Genomic DNA, 22,046 nt, shown 5'->3' with positions numbered 1-22,046 from the left:
ATGACTCTGTCATATACAACTAGTGAAAGGAGATTTTCTTTTCAGTTTTAACCTTTGATGCTTATTGTGAGGGTCAAAATTTAAATTATTCTCAACAATCCTCTTAAATACACTAGTGTGCTTGCGTGTGCGGTAAGAGAAATCATTTTATCAAATACTGTGTGATCAAGAAAGGGCTTGATCTCACAAAATCTAAACCACAAGTAATTAGAATTGTATATAAGGCAGAGCTTTTCAATTTATATAAGAAACGCTTTTTCAAATTCTAAAAGTGGCAAAAAAGTGCGGGTGATTAAAAAGCATGTAGGAGATCAATGATAGTCCCCTATGCGGAAAGAATAACTACTTACAGTTTGTAGTTTCCCTTTTATTTTTTAAATCACTTATCCTTTATGTACATATTATGTTGTGATTATAATATATTAAAACTCTTATTTCTCTCTGTAATAATTTTTATTGGCATATATTCATGTTTGACTCTTGATTGCTTCAAATATTCTATTTCATCAGTGTATTAAAGTTCATACAACGATTCCAAAACTTATAATGATTTAAGATTTTGTGGTATTTATCCTTTATGGATAATTTTGAAGAAGAAAATAAATAACACAAAATGTCTTCATTTTGCATCTTACATATGGATTATTTTCTGGTAGTAATCTAACAGGTGAGAGCTATCCTAAACTTCAGCCTCTGGTTACATAGAGTAAAAAGACTTCCCAAGGCTGTAATCATCTGTCTTCCACCTAGCAGAATGTCACAGTGAGTGCAGATGTTACTGCACACTTGTTAGGATTGCATTCTCTTGGGACTTGGTAGTCAAATTATGGAAAATATTTTACCAATGAGAAAATTAAGAAGGCTAACTTTTTTATTTCAAACATTTATTTTTCTGAGATTCAAAAAATGGTCCATAATCATTTTTAAAAATTCATTTGTGTTTGTGTATGATTCATCCATCATTCTAATTTTGTATGACAAAAAGAGGCTTTATCATTACAAAAAAAACCCCAAAACCAACAAAGAACAACAAAATACCCCAGTACAAAAACCAAAGAACATGCAAAAACAACAACAATAATTTAAAAAAAAAAACAACCCAGCGATGTGAGGTTTCCAGCTTAACAAATGGACAATAAGGATTCAATCTCTTATAATAACTCATGATAATATTGTAAGGGGAAAATTTATTAAAACGAACACATTTTTATGACTATGTAGTAATCTGCTTGAAATTTTATTCCGTATGAAAAATGTGAATTGGTTCCAGTCCTCCTCTCACATGTAGAATGTTACTTTAACCTCACTCTCCCTGAATAAGTTTGGCTAAATATGAGACAGCAAGTAGATTTGTGTGGGAGTAATTCTGGGTTTGCAGCCAGCAGCTACAAGCCTTCTGAGAAACCACATTCTCAGTGACTGAGGTCAGAATTGCCACAGAACTGAAAGACAAGGGCCTCAGGGCATGATTCCCCCAACTCATAAGGCTCCTTTTCATCAGGACAATGATCTTTCCTGTCTGCCTTCTGCTGCGTAACAATATTTAGAACTTCCTCATAGTGGGGTTACATTAAGATGATTGGCTTCTAGATGTTATATAACCTGTTTGCTTATTAATGATTGGAGAACTGTGCCCTCCATCAACTGTAACCACTTCCACATTAAATGAGCTTGCTGAGGTCTGCCACCTGCCTGCTCTCACCAGCTCCTGGTGTCTGTGTTTTGACTCCACGTGCCCCACACCCTCTGGGACTGAGATAGCTGAGTGACCCACAGCAACAGTTTTGGTTAATCATTAGACAAGCAGCTGGGACTGTCAATTCCATCTACTAACTTCTAAAGGCAGAAGGAGAAGCAGAACCTGCTTAGGCTGAGGAGTGACAGCAATGAATTCCAAACATCAGTTTGTGCAGCTCAGTGATGGTCACTTCATTCCTGGACTGGGCTTTGGCACCTATAAACCTCAAGAGGTAACAGTAGGGGGTTGGTTTGAGGGTTCAAACAAACTAGACATATGATGAATGGAATCCAATCGGAGTGGTTAAGTTACTTGCTTCCTGTGTGACTGTGGGGGGCTCATGTGCTACTGTTTCTCCAGGCTAGAGCTACACCATGAACAGGAGACAAAATGGTCAGACATTGCTCTGCATCATTGTCTGATGGTGTGGTCACCTATTGAGTATTCTGGGTACTGCTCCTCCACATTTTAGTCTATTTACCAACTTGGTAAAATGATGAATGTCAGCAATTGGCTTGCACTGGTGTTAATTTTTCTCTTCATTTGTATACTTTGGGAACTTTTTGTGTTGCTAAAAGTACGGGTGAGAAGCATAAGAATAAATGATAGGAAATACTTCCTTTTCACTATGAGGAAGTTTTCAGTATCTCACAGAAAATATTGGACCTTGGCTGAGTAGAGTTTCCATGTGCTCTCAACTGCAGGAATTTTAGCTGAATGTATAATATAACATCCTGAGAAGTCGAACAGGAACTTAGGAAGTGTATTTGTCATTTTGGGGTCATTGTTCATGTGTGTTTATTGACAAATTATAATCTAAAGTAGAGCGAGCAAAGTTCACTAGACTGGAACTAATTTTGTACTCTGGACATTTAATTGTGTGAAAAGGAATTAGTTCCCTGAACTTTGAATATAGCATTTTTTTCTTCTTCTTTCTTAAGGAAAAATCTAGAGAGCAATTGTAAGACACGTGAAAGGACCTGGTTACATTGTAGGGTAAAGTGGCATGAAGGAGACCACTAGGACTTCAGCTGTTGTTCACGTGCCCTTACACCTGAGAAATAATGGCTAGTATTAGCAGTAGGTGGTAGAGCTGAGTATTGCATTCAGTTTGATTTCATGGAAAAAGAAAGCTTCTGAAAATTGTCAAATAGAAAACAGAATGTTTGATTTGCCTTTTTACTCTTGAACAAATGAAATTTCAAAACATCATCCAAATTTTGTAGATGATGCAATTTTTTCCATTTCACTCTTATTTTTTTTTAAAGAGAGAGTGATACAGACAGAGAGAGAGAATTTTTAATACTTATTTTTTAGTTTTCAGCGGATACAACATCTCTGTTTGTATGTGGTGCTGAGGATCGAACCCGGGCCACACGCATGCCAGGCGAGCGTGCTATCGCTTGAGCCACATCCCCAGCCCCCATTTCACTCTTATTTTATCTTCCACAAAGAGTGAGCTTTAAGGGCTGATGCTTATGTGAATTATCCCTTATAAGATGAGTATAATTTCTTCACTGTCAGTTTATATCCTTAGAGTATATATTTTTTTCAGGCCAGTGTTTAGTTCTGTCATACAGAGATACAGTTGTGGACCAGAGGTGACACAGCACATTGCTGTTTTTTCAATAGCCTATTATCAATCTGCCCCCTGGTGGCCTCTGGAAACTTTGATTTTTTCACTTTTGTATAACACACAAGGATTCCTGCTGTCCCTAAGTAATCTAAACAGTGGTGCTTATTTATATATTCTGCAGTCATGTTCATGGTCTGTTGTTCCAGGGCAGTGGCATAGGTTGCCAAAAGACCAGAGAAAATACCTGGAGACTGCGTACAAGGCACTAGTGCTTATTGAGGAGTCTTTATGGGGAGGGTCCAGTAGTGACTGGCTGAACCACAGCACCTGACTCCCTCACACTGCTTTGCCTAGCATGGCTTCCTCCTCCTCATGACATTTTGTCCTGTGAACCCTGGTTAGATGAGTGACACTTATCTTCTTCACAGTACCTTCACTTCTATCCCAGTTACCACAAACAGAAGGTTTTTAAGTAAATTTTTTCTTTGTTCTTTTTAGTTATACATGACAGTAGAGTGGATTTTAAGATATTAATAAAAACATGGTGTTGTCTTATTTTAATTAGAATCCCAGTCTTTTAAATGTACATGATGTGGACATTCTCTGTGGTATATTCATTTAGGAACATACGAAAGTTTTGTGTGTGTGTGTGTAAGTGTGGTGCTGGTGATCGAGCCCAGGGCCTTGTGCATGTGAAGCAAGCACACTACCAAATGAGCTATATCCCCAGCCTGAACATGTGAGAGTTATGTCAGATTTATTCCACTGTATTTCCTATTCCCATTCCCACCTCCTTCTGTCATACTACTTTGTCTAAAACTCCAAACTTCTGTTCTTCCCTTCCCTCCCCACTTGCTGTGTGTTAGCATGCACATATCAGAGAGATGATTCCACCTTTGGTTTTTGTGGGACTGCCTTATTTCACTTGTCATGATAGTTTCCAGATTCACTCATTGAACTAGCAGATGTCATAAAATTGTTTTGCTTAATGGCTGAGTTATATTCCATTGTGTATATCTTTCACATTTCATTAATCATTTATTTGTTGAAGTGCACCTAGCTTAGCTATTGTGAATTCCACTGCATTAAACATTGATGAGGGTACTTCACACTGATTTTAACTCCTTTGGATACATATAGAGAAATGGGATAACCCAGTCGAATTGTGGTTCCATTCCTATCGTTTTGGAAAATTTCCATACTGCGCTCCAGAATGTATCAATTTGCAATCACCAGCATTGTACAGTGTACCATCTTCTTTACATCTCCCCTCACCAACATTTATTGTCATTGTATTCTTTTTCTTTTTTGGTACCAGAAATTGAACTCATGAGTACTCAACCTACTGAGCCCAATTCCCGCCCCTATATTTTTTGGTATTTTATTTACAGACAGGGTTTCCCCGAGTTGCTTAGTGCCTTTCCATTACTGAGGCTGGCTTTGAACTTGCCATCCTCCTGTCTCAGCCTCCTGACTCTGGGTTTATAGTTGTAAGTCACTGCCCCAGCTGTTACTGTATTCTTTTTTAAAAATATTTTTTAGTTGTAGATGGACACAATATCTTTATTTATTTATCTTTATGTGGTGCTGAGGATCCAACCCAATGCCCAACATGTGAGAAGCAAGCACTCTACCACTGAGCTACAGCCCCCGCCCTGTTACTGTATTCTTTTTTTTTTAGGCTTTTAAATCAGCTTTATTGAAATATAATTCACAGTTTTCCCATTTAAAGTATATTCTTGATAGTTGCCTTTCTGAATGGAGTCAGTTGAAATCTCAGTGTAGTTTTAATTTGAATTTCTTTAATTTCTAGAGATGTTGAATGTTTTTTCATATACTTGTTGACTGTTTGTTCCTCCTGTTTGAGAGGTGTCGATTTAATTCCTTTGCTCATTAATTTATTGTGTTTTACTTACTTTCTTTTCTTGGTGTAAGCTTTTGGATTTCTTAGTATAGTCTGGATATTAACGCCTTTTCTACACTGTGGATGGCAAAGGTTATCTCCAGTTTTGTAGAATCAAGAGAGTTAGGCTGCAGAAGCAGTGACATCATCAACATTCACTTCCTTAATTTGCTTGTATCACCAACATGCCAAGGAGCAACTGTCCTGGCATACAAGAAAAAAAGCATGTTTCCACAGGTAGCGTTACCTTGCCCTCATATCCAATGTGTGGAAGAAAAAGACAAGTTTCTTACAGATAATAAATATCTGGGAGAAGAAGTCCAGGCTTGCTCTCATTATTTCATTATTTGGCTAGGATTTTGGGAACAGAAAGAGACATTCAGGGAAATACTGTTTTACCCTTTTCTTTAGAACCATATATATGTATATGTATAAATCATATATATGTGTATGTATACACACACATATACACACACATATGTATCTTTCTTTGGGAGAGTGAAATTGTGTTGTGTCCTAGCATAGAGTGTCAATTTAAACAGAAAAAAAATCACTTGATTCTACAGAATTGGAGATAAACTTACACCCACAGTGTAGATAAGGCATTAATTTCAACAATATACAACAAAGAAATAAAATAGCTTAATGCCAAGGAAAGAAAGTAAGTAAAACCCAATAAATTAATGGGCAAAGGAATAAAGCAGACACTTCTCAAATAAGAGGAACAAACAGTCAACAAGTATATGAAAATCTTAGAAAATTATCACAACATCTTTTCTTGTAGGAAATATTTTCCAAGTGGTTTCAAAATTCACATTATTTGGGAATGTAATATAATCTGTGTATCTTTATTTGGAGATGATTCATAGAAGCTTGCATAATATTTTTTTCTATAATCAATCTCGTGAATTCTTTCCCTGTATTAATTTTACATAGTGATTTATCAAATAAATGATAACATATCTATACCTGTATGCTGGATCCTGTGAGTTCTCCCAGAAACTCAAGGAATTTGAGTCACTCCTAGGGTCCTCTGATGCGAGTGTACTAGGATTTCTGTGTCTGAAGGGGCTTGTGGGATGCCAGATTCTTGTATTAACTAGGAAATACCCAAAGTGATTCAGGGACATTACCCCAAATACAGAACTAACACAAGACATGGGCAAAAGTTGAGTTTCAGGAGATCATTGTTTTGGTCCATTATATTCAGTTTGGTACTTTGGCTATTTCCTTAAGTATTATATAAGGAAAAATGGGCATTCAAAGTTCAAGGGACTAGTACCTTATCACATAATTAGGTAGTCTGAAGAAAACATTGGGATATAAAATTCCTTCCAGTCTAGTGACCTGTCCTCTTTGCTCACTAGGAGTTACCTCTCATAATATGACTCTCAAATACTTTTGATTGTTCCTCTAGGTTCCTAATAGTAAGACAACAGAGGCCACCAAAATAGCTATAGAAGCTGGTTTCCGCCATATTGATTGTGCTTATGTATACCAAGTAGAAGAGGAGGTAGGACAGGCCGTTAGAAGCAAGATTGCAGATGGCACTGTGAAGAGACAAGACATATTCTATACTTCCAAGGTATTGTGTATACAGTGTAAAAATTATTGAAACACATATGAAGAAATGAAAATTAGCTGATGAGTTATTGGTGGAATGTGAATATTGGTACAATCTTCATTCACATATAATATCCAGTTTTAAAATAGAGAATGGTTATGAATTGCTACTCACAGTCTACAAATTACGACTTTTAAATTTCTATACTTTTCTGATTCTGGAATCAGCAGAATGATTTAGTATTAGTTGTGGAATCAGATAAAATTATGACCAGATTATGGTTTTGTTTTCTCCATGATGACTTCTAAAATTTCTTATGATTCTGAATATCAACTTTAACATTTGTTTTTATCAAAGATCATTTTGTAGGAAAGTGTATGGGGAGTAAAGAAGATGTAGCTAAAATGTCTTGATTTTTGTTTAGCATATATTAAAATGTTCAAAAGGTGTTTCCCTTCAGTTCTTTAATTTAAAAAAATCTTGTGAAATAAATGGATGAAATGGACTAATAATAGGTTTACAATCTCTATGAAACATATTCAGAGATTCAGTAATGTTAGTATTTGATAAAAATAATATCTTTTGAGTATTTACTTCCATAATTTGATTGATTGGCTAATAATAACCAAAAATAAAATCCCATTCACATGAATAGGCAAGATTAATGGAAACCAAAGACCTGAAGAGAATATCTTCTCTGTGATCAACAGTTGCCAATCAACAGACAAATGAATGTCTCAATATGAAGCTAAAAAATTTCCCAAATATGAATCATGTAAGAATCCAGTCCAATTTCCTCTCTTTAACCATTGCAGCTATGGTGCACTTTTCATCGACCAGAGCTGGTGCAATCTTCTTTGGAAAGATCACTGAAAAAACTTCATTTTGACTATGTTGACCTGTATTTGATTCATTACCCATTTTCAATGAAGGTAAGCAATTTGCATCATCAAACCGATTCAATTCCAGCCATTCCGAGGACCATCATTACCAAGGATGGTTGAATTAAGTTTCTATAAAATTCTACAAACCTAATTTATATGAATATAGAAAGTCGAAACCATTTAGATTTGTGATTAGAAGTAATCTTCAGAAACATGTCTGTTTATTCATCCATTATATCTGAATTACTAGAGGTTTGCTTGGTTTTGTTTTATCCTTTTCCATTGGTGGTAAATGTGACTTTGGGGCAGTTCAAGCTTCATAGTGATTAATATTTGATAGGATCTCTTCATCTTCCAGCATCAAATCAATCTTGGATAGAAACTTGAATGACAATCTTAGGTACACATATATATTCATGGACACACATGTGTCCAGGTAGATAAGGAATATTGTTTAACCTGTGTCATCACTGAAATTCACTATTGCTGTGATTAATTGAATGCAAACCTGTACCCTCCCAGTGAAAGAGAGGAATTGACACAGGGCAATGTATAGGGACAGGAAAAGTAACATAAGCCAAGTAGGAGACTCTATGAGGAGAACTGCAAAAATCTTTTAAAATTATACATATATATAAAAGCATATAGATAATTTGATGTAAGTGAATACAGGAGGATAAGCACCTAATGGTATTCCTTACATCCACATGCAAACACTTTGTAAACAGATGAATATAGAGTGATACTCCACTTATTTCATGAGTTTGAATGTTCCATTCCATAAATACACCTAGCATCATTGCTATACATGGACATATGAATTTGGCAAGATTGCTGTGATGATCCCTTCTTTTCCAGCCAGGGGAAGAGCTTTTTCCAAAAGATGAAAATGGAAAAACAATATATGACCACGTGGATCTCTGTGCTGTGTGGGAGGTGAGTGCCTGAGAGAGTGATCACATAGAGGCCCACAGGGTGACAGTCAGGTCATGCTTTCTCCTGAAATTGTGGGACAAGCAATCATTATATTTTAGAAAGGATTTTTCTTAGGGTGGTGGGGAGGAATGAATTCCTCGAATATAGTAGAGGGAAACAGCAGAGAAAAATGGTGACAGTGAGAAATGCACCACCTGCCTGCACATGCAGTGATGTCTGATTTCCCAAGGACACAGGGATTCTTTTTCTGGTCTCAGTACTGTGCCCAATTATCTTTACCATCTTTCTCTTGTTAATAGTCAGTTCATCAGCTTTGTTGTCATTACCTGACAGTGCTCCTATTAACAGTTCTGTGTGGACTTTATACTGACATAGTCTATTGTACATATGCCTCTTCCCAACCCCTTCCTCCCAAGGCCATGGAGAAGTGCAAGGATGCAGGATTGGCCAAGTCCATCGGGGTGTCCAACTTTAACCGCAGGCAGCTGGAGATGATCCTGAATAAACCAGGCCTCAAGTATAAGCCTGTCTGCAACCAGGTGAGAGCCCTGATCCTCACTGCCATCTCATTTTTTTCCATGTTTCTGCACCACCTCCAAGTGTCCATTTCTTCTGTCCCGCAGTTCATTTGTCTTTGTAGAACAGAAGAGTCTAAGACTGTGTTGGAGGATGTGGAGGGTTCTCAATTGTACCTGTGCTGGGTGAATCCTTAGTGGAAATGAGGGGACGAACTTGGTGCCCAGTTTTTGTAGGAATTGGGTGACATGCAGGTGATCTAGTAGGAGATTTGTTGTTCATCTGACTTCAGGGACATGGTGAGCTTGACCTTGAGCAATGGAGGATGACCAGAGACCGGATGGGTGAAGGTGTAGTGGCAGCAATTATGTGTAGGAAAGAGGTCCAGTGCACAGGAATGGGCATTGAGCAAGAAAGAGTGAAAACAGATCAATGATCAGGTTTCGTGTGGAGGTCGGGTGCCTGAATCCTTTTTATGGCTTATTTCAGTTTTATGGACCCAGAAGCATCAATTAGGAAAAACAGGAGAGCTCATGAACATAGCAGGCCTGAGAGGAATTACTTGTTTATGGTGATTCTGATGGTGGATCAAATTCACATTCAGGAAATTTCACCAGAATATACTGTTGGCCCTGAGCCTAAGCCCTTTTATCTTTCTTTCTTCCATGCTTTATGATATCTAATCAACTGTTTAATTACATCTATTCTGGGCATGGTTATTTGTCTGTGGTTGGAAAACAGAGACCATAACTTTTGTAAATGTTGATAGTGCACTATAAATTTCAAATATAATTGCTAATAATTGAAAATAATTTTGTATTAATTTATCTTAATTTTTTTATCATGAAATTTTTCAAACATACAGAAATTGAGAGCATGATATAGGACATTCATATATTCTACCTTGTATCTAAAATTGTTGAGTTTGAGGAACACTGTGAGATGTAGATTTTTGTGGATATATCTGCATACACCTGAGTAATATTTTGCTAAATTTCTTGAAAGTCTATTGTAGACTAGAACTACTAACTCTTAGAGAACTCAGGGAACATTTCCTAGGAATGAAGATCATATCTCACACAGCACACTTCATTACTATACCTACAGTTATTTGTAAGTCTCTCATACCATCTAAATCCAGTCTGTGTTCAAGTTTCCCATTGCTTTTCTGAAATATCTTGTATACTTCTTCCCCTTTCCAGGATGCCACTCTGGTTCACATGTTGCTCTTTGTCATGTTTCTTAAGCTCTTTTCAGGCAGATTGGTCAGTCAACCAGTGCTTTTCCATATAATGCGTGAATCAGGATCTTTTTTCCAAACTGTCTTATTGTATCTGTGAACTTGTTTTTACATTCTCATTTGGAGTCAGGAGTTAGACTTGAATTCTTTTTATAAATCAAGGGGCAGGTATAGTGGTCCTCAGTTACTGATTTTTGCATCACACTATAAAAATTACAGACATGTGGCTCAGACTTACAGGCATGAATTTACTACAAAGAATAAGAAAATGGAAAAAGATGAAACTGTTAAGGGAGAGAGTGAAACCTCTCAGAAAGGAGGGGGACGGCATGCCCACCCTGGCTTCCAGTTTTCTAGGGAGTCTCTTGGGAGTTTTGTAGTTCTGCCAACTTTACCTCTAGACTGTTGGCTGACAGTAGTGTGGCTTCAGATTTCCAAGTTTCCATTGTTCATGTTCTTCTCCGCAGAGGGGAGATTTTCAAGTCTGTGTCCCACCTTGACTGGTTCTAATTGGAACTTGTTCTTACATATGTGACTAGGGAGAATTATTCTAAGCTCCTTGAGGTATGGACTAGGACTTTACAGGTTTTGATGAACAATTTTACCCAAATGTTATCTTCAGAATATCTATCAAATGTCTTTCAATCTTATTCTCATGAGTCATTGGTCAATCTTGGTTAATGGCAAAATTTAAAATCCAAGTTTCAGTTTTAAAAAAAATTCAGCTTTTTTTCTTTGGCATTTTGTTTTCCTATTAACATTAACATTTTGTAGAATGAGATACTTTCTGTCTTGTTCACCGCAGGTAGAATGTCATATTTATCACAACCAGAGGAAATTGCTGGACTTCTGCAAATCAAAAAACATTGTTTTGGTTGCTTATAGTGCTCTTGGAACTCAACGAGAGAAACCATGGTAATGAGAACATCAGGGAGCTTACCTCAAATGTCCTATAAGATTCACATTTTGGAAGATCACTCTCAAGTGGCTCAGGGACAGGAGAGAATTTGCACTTCTGTGAAGGTCCCATAAATCACTGATGCTGCAGGTCTAGGGTCTGCATTTGAGGATGCCTATTTAGAGTGGTTAAAATAGACCACAGTGTGTTTTGTTTGTTGGTGTAATGGTGCTTGCCTGTCATTGCAGTGTCTGGGGAAGCTGAGGCAGAAAGATTGTAAACTTGAGGCCAGCCTCAGAAACTTAGTAAGACCCTGTGTCACAAATAAAAAGGAGTAAGCATTTGCATCTCTGGCAAAATAATTTTTGATTCAACCTGTAGTAATTGCCCTTAGACACCGCCCTCCCCCCTACATACACAAACACATACCAAAAACAAACAAACAAACAAAAAACACCACCCAGAAATAACTGATATCTTCCTAACTACTTGGCCTCAGGACTTAAGCACTTCTTTCTTTTCTTTTAGGGTTGACCAGAGCTCTCCAGTTCTCTTGGATGATCCTATTCTTGGTGCCTTGGCAAAAAAGCACAAGCGATCCCCAGCCCTGATTGCCCTCCGCTACCAGCTGCAACGAGGGGTGGTGGTTCTGGCCCAGAGTTTTAAGGAGAATGAAATCAAAGAGAACATTCAGGTATAGAGGAGGGCTGTGGGAATGTGGGTTCTTCACATGTGTGCTTCTTTGAAACTTGCAAGGGTCTTATTGGAACCAGTCAATATCCGCAGCATGTCCTCTGCATGTAAGGTTTAAGGTGCTTTCAGAGTGTGTTCTTTTACTCTACAGACAGTGCAACTGGATAGAATTAGGTTGGATAAAACACAGAGATTTGGTTTTCAGCATCGGTAGCCATGTTTTGTGTAACTCTTACAAGTGACATCTTTGTATATTTTTTAATTTTCCAAAAATAGAGTTTGGATTGGGAGACTTTTATTCCTGAAATTATTATTTTTTACACTTCCCAAATACTCAATCTATTTTAATATTCATATATTTATTCAATTTGAGTTTTTTCACTTGTCACCTGTCAGTTTATGTATTACTCATTTAGATGGGTTGTTCATCTTTTTATTCTCAAGTTGGAGAACTTTTCTGAACCATTACTTAGAGTAGATGCAAAACAAACCACCCATAATATTGAGGTTAGTGCAAAGAACACTTGTTTATTTCATAATTCTATGGTTTGACTATTAGCCTTGGCTCAACCTGAACTCAGTGAATGTCTTCCAGTTACACTAGATTTTCACAATTTTGTAATAGATTCTCATATGCATCCGCAGAACATGTGCTCCCTCTGCTTCAGTCCAGCTTGCTCTGTTGTCTGGGGTGTCTCAGCTCCCCTCCATAGAATTTTACATCTGCCAGTTGATGATGCAGGCTGTATCTCATCACATACAGTGTCCCCAGGCAGTGAATGGATCCTTGCAGAGCCAGCCTTCTGATGCCTATGTAGACTCACAATGGGCACATCACTGCTTCTGCCAGGTTGTAATGGCCAATGCAAATTATAGACCATTCGAGACTCAATGGGTAGGGAAGTAGACAGGGTCTCTTAGTGAAAGAAGCTGAAGATTCACATAGGAGATTGGATACTGGGAGATGTGAATTATTGGGGGAGCATTTTTGCAAACAATTAACCACATTTATGTATTCTGAATATTGTTTTTCAGATACAGATATGTCTGTTGAAATATATTCTCCAAATTCTCTTTATGGTTTCTTTTTCCTTTTGGTATATTTTCATGAATAATGTTGGTTCTCTTGTTGTTTTAACGTCTTTACTTTGTGGTTAATGAGTGGCATATTTTTCTTACATTTGGAACTGTGCAGTCCTTTAGTACATTACTTTACAAAAGTTCTACGGTCTTCAACTCCATATTTATTTTAACTGCAGGTTTTTTTAAGATGTTATTTTAACTGAAAATCCAAATGCACACATAATTTTAAAATGACTAGCTAAATTTCGCAGTAACAGGAATTACCTTTCTGGCTACTTTTCTGTCATCAGTTGTCTTATTTGCTCTTTTTCATAATCTTCATTATCATGGAAAATCAGTCTTTCTGTCCTATATCACAAAACATTTCATACCTCTTCACTCATTTATAAATATCTTGGCTATTGTAGATTAACCTATTATAAAGAATTTAGAAGCACTTTATCAATCTCTTCCTGGATTGTTGCTGTTTGCTTGATATTGCATTGAAACCCTGACTAAATTTGGAGAGAAAAGCACTTTAAAACATTAAAGATTCTAATCCATGATTATGATATGAGTTTCCAATATTTAGCTAGTCTTTTAACATATTGCAGCAGTATTCTAATGGCAGATTTTTATTTCACTGTCAAATCTGCAGCTTAATGTTCCTGGGTATAGTACTCTTAGCTGGTATGCATTTTCTCTCAGAGCTTGATATCTATATTCTATGACCGCCTAGCTGTCAGGGTCTAGGTTGGGAAATCAACTGAGATCCAGATTTATGTTTCTCTAAACATGACCTGTCATTTTTCTCAGGAAGCCTTTAAAATTTTTATTCTGTATGTCAGGCATATTCATAATAATGTGCCTTTGTGTGGGTCTGTTGTAATTTTGTATATTTGTGGTCTTGCAAGGCTCCTGTATAGGATTTCCATTTTCATTCTTTAGGTTTGGGAAATTTTCTCATATTATTTCATTAAAAAGCTTATGCATTCCATTGTTTTGTATCTCTGAGCCTTTATCTATACAAGTGAATCTTAAATTTGGAATTTTTAGGTTATCTCATATTTCTTGGAAATTCTGTCCATGGTCTCTTAACATCTTTTCTCCATGATTAAATTTATTTTTAAGATTACATATTTAGTTTTCATTGCCTGAAACTATTTTCTAAGTGGTCTAGTCTGTTGGTGATGTTCCCTGATGAATTTTCAATTTGGTTTATTCATTCCTTCACTTCAAGGATTTCTGCTTGATCTTTTTTTTCAGAATATTTTTCTCTTTATTGAAGTGATCTTTCATTTCTTGTATTTTTTTCTCTGATTTCACTGTTTATATCATACTTTACCTGTTATATCAGTTTAACTATACAAATTTTAAACTCCTTCTTTTTTTTGAACACATAATTTTAAAGTTTACCTTAAAAATGTAAATATCTCCCAATATTTAACAGGTAAAGAAAGAAGCATATTGGTTTATTTTATGTAGTTGTTATATTTTATTTTCTAAGTAATACTGATTAAACATATTTACACACCTAATTTTAAGTCCACAGTTTAGCACTCTTATTTGTATGGCTTTAAAAGTTATAGCACAAGATCTTTACATTAAGGATTGGGGAAAAAGATTCCATTCAAAAAACAAAGCCTGATATATTATATACATGTTTTTCTCTGTACTTTATTTTAAATACATTAATTTTTAAATGATGCTCATCTTTTTTTTTTCATCTTGTGGTAAAATAGTAGTGTAACTTTTCATCAAAATAAAGTTTACCACAGATGTAAATGAACTCTCCCAATTGAAAATGGCTCTTCGGCTGCCATTAAATGAAATTTCTCAATCTAACTTAAATGAAAAAGAATTGGTAGTTGTCATCATAAGCAAAAATATGAAGTACTATAGCACTGTCTACATTGGTCCTTACAACACAAACTTTGAAAGAAGCAGAGATGTTTTATTGAAAAGTCTAGTTGGTTTTAAAAAGGCACATGGGTGTTTTTCTTGTTTGTTTTTTTAACATTCTGGAAATTTTGCCACCACCACTGTTTCTGTTGCAGAGATGGCACCTGTGACTATTGGGGTAGACAAGAATGTTGTTCAAACTAAATAAAGCCAGCCAAAATTTTAACTGCACAGTAACAACGCACTTTCTTCATGCAGCCTTGTTTCCTACATATTCAATTTTCTAACATGCATTAGAATACATAAACTTGTATTCTAATGATTTTACATTTGATTTTACAATATGGAAAAAATTTGAGGAAGGACATGACCCGGGGAAGAGAAAACGGTGATAAAGAACCCTTACTACAATGAAAATAGATACTTTCGTACCCAACTATATAATAAGAATATAATCCATTTACGTTTTCAGAGATATACTTCTCAAAGCTCCCCTTCATTTATGAGAAAGATCCTCCTCTGTGGCATTAACTGGGGTGAGGGGCATCAGTTTGTTTCGATAGAAACAGTTCAGCACAACAGGAAATCGTTTTTAACTTTGGTCCACTTGTCTTTCAGTTTAAGGACAGTCACACTGCCCATAATCAGTTCAAAAACCCAACGTGTAAATTAAAAAATATATTCGTTATTTCAATCTAAAACTGGCATAGCTGTTCTGTCATCATTCTCTGCCTTTTCAACTTGGGAATCCACTGCTGGTTTGGTCTTTAAACCCTCAGCACCTCTGTGATCTTCCCTGGCAGCCTCAGCAGCATCTGCTTGGTTAGGCTCTCTCTCCTCTTGGCTCATGATTTCAGGGGTCACATGATCCAAGTCTGCTTCTAGAAGCTCAGTTTGTACTTCCACTGGCATCTGATTTACCCGTTCAACATGCAGCTCCTCTACGTGTACTTCAGTACCTTCTTCAGTCTGAATTCGACCCACTTCTAGATAACTGACTTGGACCTGCTCTGGAAGCTCACTCATGTGTGAATCATGCACTTGGCTGTCCTGAAGCACATCTGGATGGACTTGTTCCACAGTCACTTGTGCTGAATCCACCTGGACCTGAAGTAATGGTAAAACATGCACCTTCCCAACTTGTTCTATAATAGTCATTGATGTCACTGGTTCAGTTTGCACACGTGTTTCTACTGAAAGGACTTCTTCAGTTACTAGACGCTCTGAAATATTATGAGTATCACTGAGGTGCCTCCTTAATTCATTTCCTTGCATAAACCACAAGTCACATAAAGTACAATGGTTGGGTTTATCTCCAGTGTGTATTACCAAGTGATCTTTGAACTGGTCCCAGCTGTTAAACACACTGTTACACACCTGGCATTCATACAGCTTCTTCCTTCCCTTTTTTGCCCCCACTCCAGTTTGGAATAAAGTGAGATGACATTTGAGAGTACTATTTCTAGCAAATCGTTCATGACAATTTGGACACTCAAAAGGTTTTTCACCTGCATGTTTTCAAAGATGCTCTTTAAAATGTCCAAAGTGGTCAAACTGTTTCTCACAGTACTGACATATATGAATTTTTTCCCAGTTCTTTGCTTCTTACTCATTCCACCTTCTTCAAGGTGGTAACAATTTAGGTGCTGTTTCCACGCACTCTCCTGAAGGTACCTTTTATTGCATATTTCATGCTTGAAACTCTCAGTGGAGTGTGATTTCATGTGTTCCTGTTTGCTTATGGGGTCAGATGCACAGCCATCTTCTTCTTTAATCTGCCCCTTTCTATCACCTTGTCGGTACTTGCTGGTAATATCTGCCAACAATGCTAAAGCAGAATCATCAGAGGAACCTGTGCTCTGTATGTACTTTATGGACTGCTTGGCAGAAGCCACTTCCTCTAATGTTTCCATGCCTTCATCTTCCACTTCAATTGTGCCTTCAGCAATCTCCACCTCAATTTCAACAGGCTCTGATTCTGCAGATGGCAATGACTCAGTGATAACATTTGAAGTTTCTGCAATCTTTCTTTTTTTTGCCTCATTTTTTCCTGTGGTATTTTCCTCTAATGGAGCTGAATTTTCTTTGTTTCTGACTTCAAGGGCTTTAATAGCTTCTAGCATTTGTAGAAATTCTGCTGCTTTCCATACATCATTGGCTTCTTCTTCTCCTTGTATCATTAGTTTTGCTGTGTATGTGAACTCAATTAAATGATGAAAGGCCATTTTACTAACACCTTCTATCTTCACCAAAGGTTCCTGAGTAAACTCCTGAAAGAATTTGTAGAAGAACTTACTGCAAGCAGCCAAAAAAGCCTTATGGGCCTTAAAATGATGTCCATTGACTATTAGTGTGATATCGGTAAATCGATCCTGCTCTCGTTGTTCATTCAATCTGTCCAGAATCATTTTATGATGTTCAGGAAACTCCTGAAGGAATTCCATCATCTCTTCAGCCTCCATGGCCTTCGGGTTGCTTTAGGGAAGGACTTAAACTCCTTCCTTAAGATTTCTGGTGTTGATGAATTTTGTTACTGGAGTATCTTTGTTTGTTTGGGGCAATTTCTTACCTTACCATTTCATGTTGTTTGTGTGTCTACACATCTAACAGTATGGATCTGAGATAGTAGAGTTTCTATTCTATAGACTTATAGCGTCCCTGGAGGTTTTCAGTACTTAACCATTTAGGTGGAGAGAAAGAATAACAACAAGCAATCAAATGTTATACAGCATTAATCCAAATATTTCTTGTTTTGACTTCTACAATGTTGTCAATGTAGAGACAAATAATATGCACAATTATTGCATACAATAAAAACAGTTTGCTACAGTGTTTACAATTTCAAATGGTGGAAAGTAAGAGAACAGAGGTGATGTAGGATGTAATGATTATGAGGAAAAAGGAGGGAAGATAGAATAAAAAATTAAAGGAAGTGCAAAAGAGAGAACAATAGAGATTGGCCATTAGAGGAGGAAAAGGAGGAATGATAGTCAAGGGAAACAGAGAAGTGAGAGAGAAAAATAAAAGTTTTTTATTTAAAAAATTTTAAAAATTAATAATGAAAAATAAAAATAAAATAATACAAAACTAAAATATATTAATCAAACATCCTAGTCCTCAAACAACTGATTCTTGAAAAATAACTGGTTCTAAAAATGCTATAAATTAGGAACAATATCAAATATGAATATATACAAATGTCCACGAAACATTAAGGTCACATTTGAGCATGAAATGAAAAAAGGAAAAAGAAGAAAAAAGATCTCAAAAATTAAAGAATTGTTTCTGTTGGAGTTCAAAATATTCTCAGCTTCCTTTCTCAGCAGTTAGGTGGGCTTGTTTGGACAATGATATTTGCTCCACCCTCATGGTGGAATTTCTAGGGTGAAACAGGTAGTCCCAGAGGCAGAACTCTTAGAGGCAGGACTTATGCTTAGGCTCCAGACTCTTCACTGCATGGAATTGGCCTGGAGATTTCAAATCAGCCTTCCTGTAGAGCCTAGCAATTGCTGGTCCATGCTGAAAGACTGTACTCCAGTGATCTCCCCTTGGGCTCCACTCATGTTGTGGAAGGGTCAAATTTTAATCCACTATATCATCTGGGGACTGCATGGTTCCTGGTCTTGGGTTTAGTCTCCAAACTCAATCTCTCCATCTCCCACCCTTTCCAATTCCTAGCCAAGTGAGTCTCTCCCAGCTGGTCCTGGAAGCTAGCAAGATCTCAGTGGGAGGGGCGGGCTAGGAGGGTTTTCACAACCAGTTGTCCCCTGTGTAAAGCTCTCTCCACAATAGATTTTCTCCTGGTTACTTAGGCTTACTTTATGTTGTGCATGTGGGTTTGCTAGGCCTGTATTTAGGCCAGACTTGGATTTGCCAGGAATCAGGTCCCTCAGCTGCCAGCTCCCTGCAGTACTGCTGCAAAATGATTTCATCTTTCACCCTCCACACACCAACTTGAGAGATGTGGTTTCCTTCCCATACGAGTATATTGTGTAGCACATCTTTTAGTTTAAAATGTGGATTCATTAATTCCTTTATCCTCTGTGCTCATGGAGAGACCAATCTGGCTGGTAACTCCAGCTGTGGCAGTAGCTGTGGTGCTGGGCATTTCTTCCTGATTTGATTAGTCTAACTTAATGAGTACCCAATATGTTTTGAGTGTCCAAAATGAATTTCCAGAAAAGTCACCCCCTTATATCATTTGTTCACCCACCTTGTTGAGAAACTACTTGTCTGGTTTTATGCCACTGAGCAGCCGGGAAATTTGACTTTACATTCAGCCAACTTGAAACCTCTTCAGTAAACTTCTCCATGAAGGCCTTTGTATATATTCTGTTAGATTTATTCATACAGTAGTGATAATTCTGATAATCCCTTTTCATTTTGAGAATTTCCAAATGTACAGAAAAGTTCAAAGAATTCTGTTAGTTCTATTTACCTCACTCATCAATTGTTAAATTATAAACATTTTACTCTTGCCGTTTTTGAGGAAATTACTTATGATTTAAGTATCCATTTGTTTAGGCATGTTAGCAATTTATGAAAACTGTTTTCATGATTAAAATGTCTCAGATTTAGACAAGGTGATTCTCTTTCCACCACCTCCTTTGACTTTATTAACCTAATTAACAGGATATAATTAGTACTTTAAGAATTTATGACTTAAAAATTGTTGAACAAAAATCAGTATTGAAGTTTGAAGTTTCCAGTGGTGCGATATAGAAACTGACCTGTAGCTGGGCGCAGTGGCACATGCCTAGGATCCCAGCAGCTCAGGAGGCTGAGGCAAGAAGATGGAGAGTTCAAAGAAGCCTCAGCAAAATCAAGGTGCTAACCAATTGAGTGAGATCCTATCTTTAAATAAAATACAAAATAGGGGTGGGGATGTGGCTCATTAGTCCAGTACCCTTGAGTTCACACCCTGGTACCTTCCCCTCTCCCCCCAAAAAGAAAAATATCAAAGAGTATCCTTGGAATTATTGAATTGTCTTACATATCTCAAAATGTTGCCTCTAGCTTTTTCTGGGTCTTTTAAGTACATGACACTGTAATCTTGGTATAACATTAGCTTTATTTGCTACAGCTTCTGTTTAATGATCTCTCTTTGTCTGTAGTTGGTAGAATTTCACTACATTATGCATTAGAAGTTATTTCTTTTTAATTTTCATCTGATACTTATTGACCATTTGAGTGTTTTGCTTCATGTCTTTAATAAGTTTTGGAAACTTCTCAGATATTTTAAATGTTTCTGCAGTTATCTGATTTCATTGTATTTCCAGGATTGGCAATGCACCGTCCACCTACGCTAAATACTTTCTGCTTGTGTGGTAGGTTTTTGATTTCGAGTTGACTGCAGAAGACATGAAAGACCTAGATGGCTTGAACAGAAATTATCGATACCTTGCTGCTGAGTTGTAAGTAATGGTGGTTGACATGTGGCCATTGTTTGTTTTAGTTTCAAGTCTTTCCCTCTTATTCAATGGAGTTTTGATCAGACCTCAGACACTGACGTGGCTGACAAATGGCACCTGTGGAGGCCATAGGGAGAACATTTGGTTTTGAGTTTGAAAATGGAGATATCTCAATGCAGAGGATAAAGTCGTTTTTGAGAAGAGAGATTCAAAAGCAAGGGAAGAGTGTGCGGAGAATACATCTGAAGAGAATTATAGTCATGAAAAAATTTTTACTCTTTCTTGATGCTTTATGGTTATAGAGTCTGACAGTGCACATATGTTATAAGTGAGGGTAAACAAGGAATATTTGTCCCTTCAGCTTGAGGGAATGTTAATTTATAATAGAAATTAATGTGATGACATGTGAGAAGGGATTAGATAATCAATGATGATATGTCCTTAAAAACTGGAAGGTATATTGTTATCATTTCTAATATATTTTAATATAAATTAAATAAAGGAAAAGGAGGAACGTAATACCAAGAGAGAGTAGCAAGCAATTGGCAATTCTTGCTCCCTATTAAATACTTCAGGAAGTAATGATTTTCTGTTGTATTGTTTCTGAAGTATAGAGATGTAAATATTATATGGTGAGCTCTAGAGGCACATCTACCTTATAAACAACATCCTTTCCATATCTGAGTGTAGCACCATGTCATGTGTGATCAGCAGTGAGAAAATAGTTAATAAATTATTGAAATGGAAGTTAAATTGCTATCCAAATACTCTACGCTAAAATACTTTTTGTATCGGTCAATATCTAAACCTGTTTTTATACTAAAGATGGCATAACTGGATGTGTCCTCCTCTACAAATATGTATCCACGGTGCAATCTTTTTCTGTTTTCACTGAGAAGAAATAAGGAAAGATATCTTTCTTTGATACAGCTAAGGGAGATGAATATGAGTGAATTCTTGTTTCAGTGAGTTTTTTGTGTGCTGTTCTAGAAAAGGGAATACAATTTGAATAATTTAGTTACCTTTCTGATAAAGCTATATTCAGGAAAGTAGGAAAGGCGGATTTCACAACCACTCAGGAAATATAATGGAGTTTGTAGATGTCACTTCTTTACCCCTGTAGAAAAGGTGTCACTGAGTCTGTTACACATTTTTCTTTCTCATTTTAGTGGAGCTGATCATCCAAATTATCCATTTGCTGATGAATATTAACGTGGACAGCTTTGTCATGACTTCTACTGGTATTCCCCATGTGGATTGTGATGCAGGAGACAGCTCAGGTGCTACTGATTGGACACATCACTTGTGTTGTTAACCTGTGTATCTTAGCAACTCACATTCTGCTGAAACAACCTTTACCAGTCCAGTAAGGAAGACACTAAAATTTCATCAATTTTTGAAAAAAATAAAGTTGTTTATCTCAAGATTCTATATTCACTCTATTATGTTTATGATTACTTTCTTTTTGAGTGATTATGAACAAAACCTAATTTGGCTACCAGCCGGTAAGCAGGGGTTTGGTGATGTTTCTGAGGTAGGGGAATATAGGAGTTCTCAGGATCTAAAGAATAGCAATTGGTATTTATTTTTCAGTGTTTCTCTAGCCCAGGGGATAATCAGAAAAGAGAATACATTTAGATAATGTTTCATGGTCTTCAAGATGAAGCACAAAAGGCCAGGATAAGCATCAGGTCAATGGCTCATTTCCTGCAGATTGAGGACC

The 22,046-nt window shown here is 36.7% G+C and overlaps 1 protein-coding gene and 1 pseudogene across 1 annotated transcript; one reads left to right on the top strand and one right to left on the bottom strand.

Annotated features, from left to right (window-relative positions):
* Positions 1 to 1,699: 1,699 nt before the first annotated feature.
* LOC124091423 (aldo-keto reductase family 1 member C1) lies at positions 1,700 to 21,754 on the top strand. Its single transcript, XM_046442441.2, has 9 exons — positions 1,700 to 1,970; positions 6,635 to 6,802; positions 7,597 to 7,713; positions 8,524 to 8,601; positions 9,018 to 9,140; positions 11,163 to 11,272; positions 11,784 to 11,949; positions 20,244 to 20,326; positions 21,493 to 21,754. The coding sequence occupies exons 1-9, from the start codon at positions 1,887 to 1,889 to the stop codon at positions 21,533 to 21,535; spliced, it is 972 nt and encodes a 323-aa protein (XP_046298397.1). The 5' UTR covers positions 1,700 to 1,886; the 3' UTR covers positions 21,536 to 21,754.
* LOC124091422 (zinc finger protein 131-like) lies at positions 13,671 to 19,767 on the bottom strand (annotated as a pseudogene).
* Positions 21,755 to 22,046: the final 292 nt, after the last annotated feature.

The sequence above is a fragment of the Marmota monax genome, unplaced genomic scaffold (assembly GCF_021218885.2).
Source record: "Marmota monax isolate L192 unplaced genomic scaffold, Marmota_monax_Labrador192_F-V1.1 WCK01_AAM20220418_F8-fsc01594, whole genome shotgun sequence".
Taxonomy (NCBI): domain Eukaryota; kingdom Metazoa; phylum Chordata; class Mammalia; order Rodentia; family Sciuridae; genus Marmota; species Marmota monax.
Note: the sequence above shows the minus strand (reverse complement) of the source record. Positions and strands in the feature narration are given on the sequence as shown.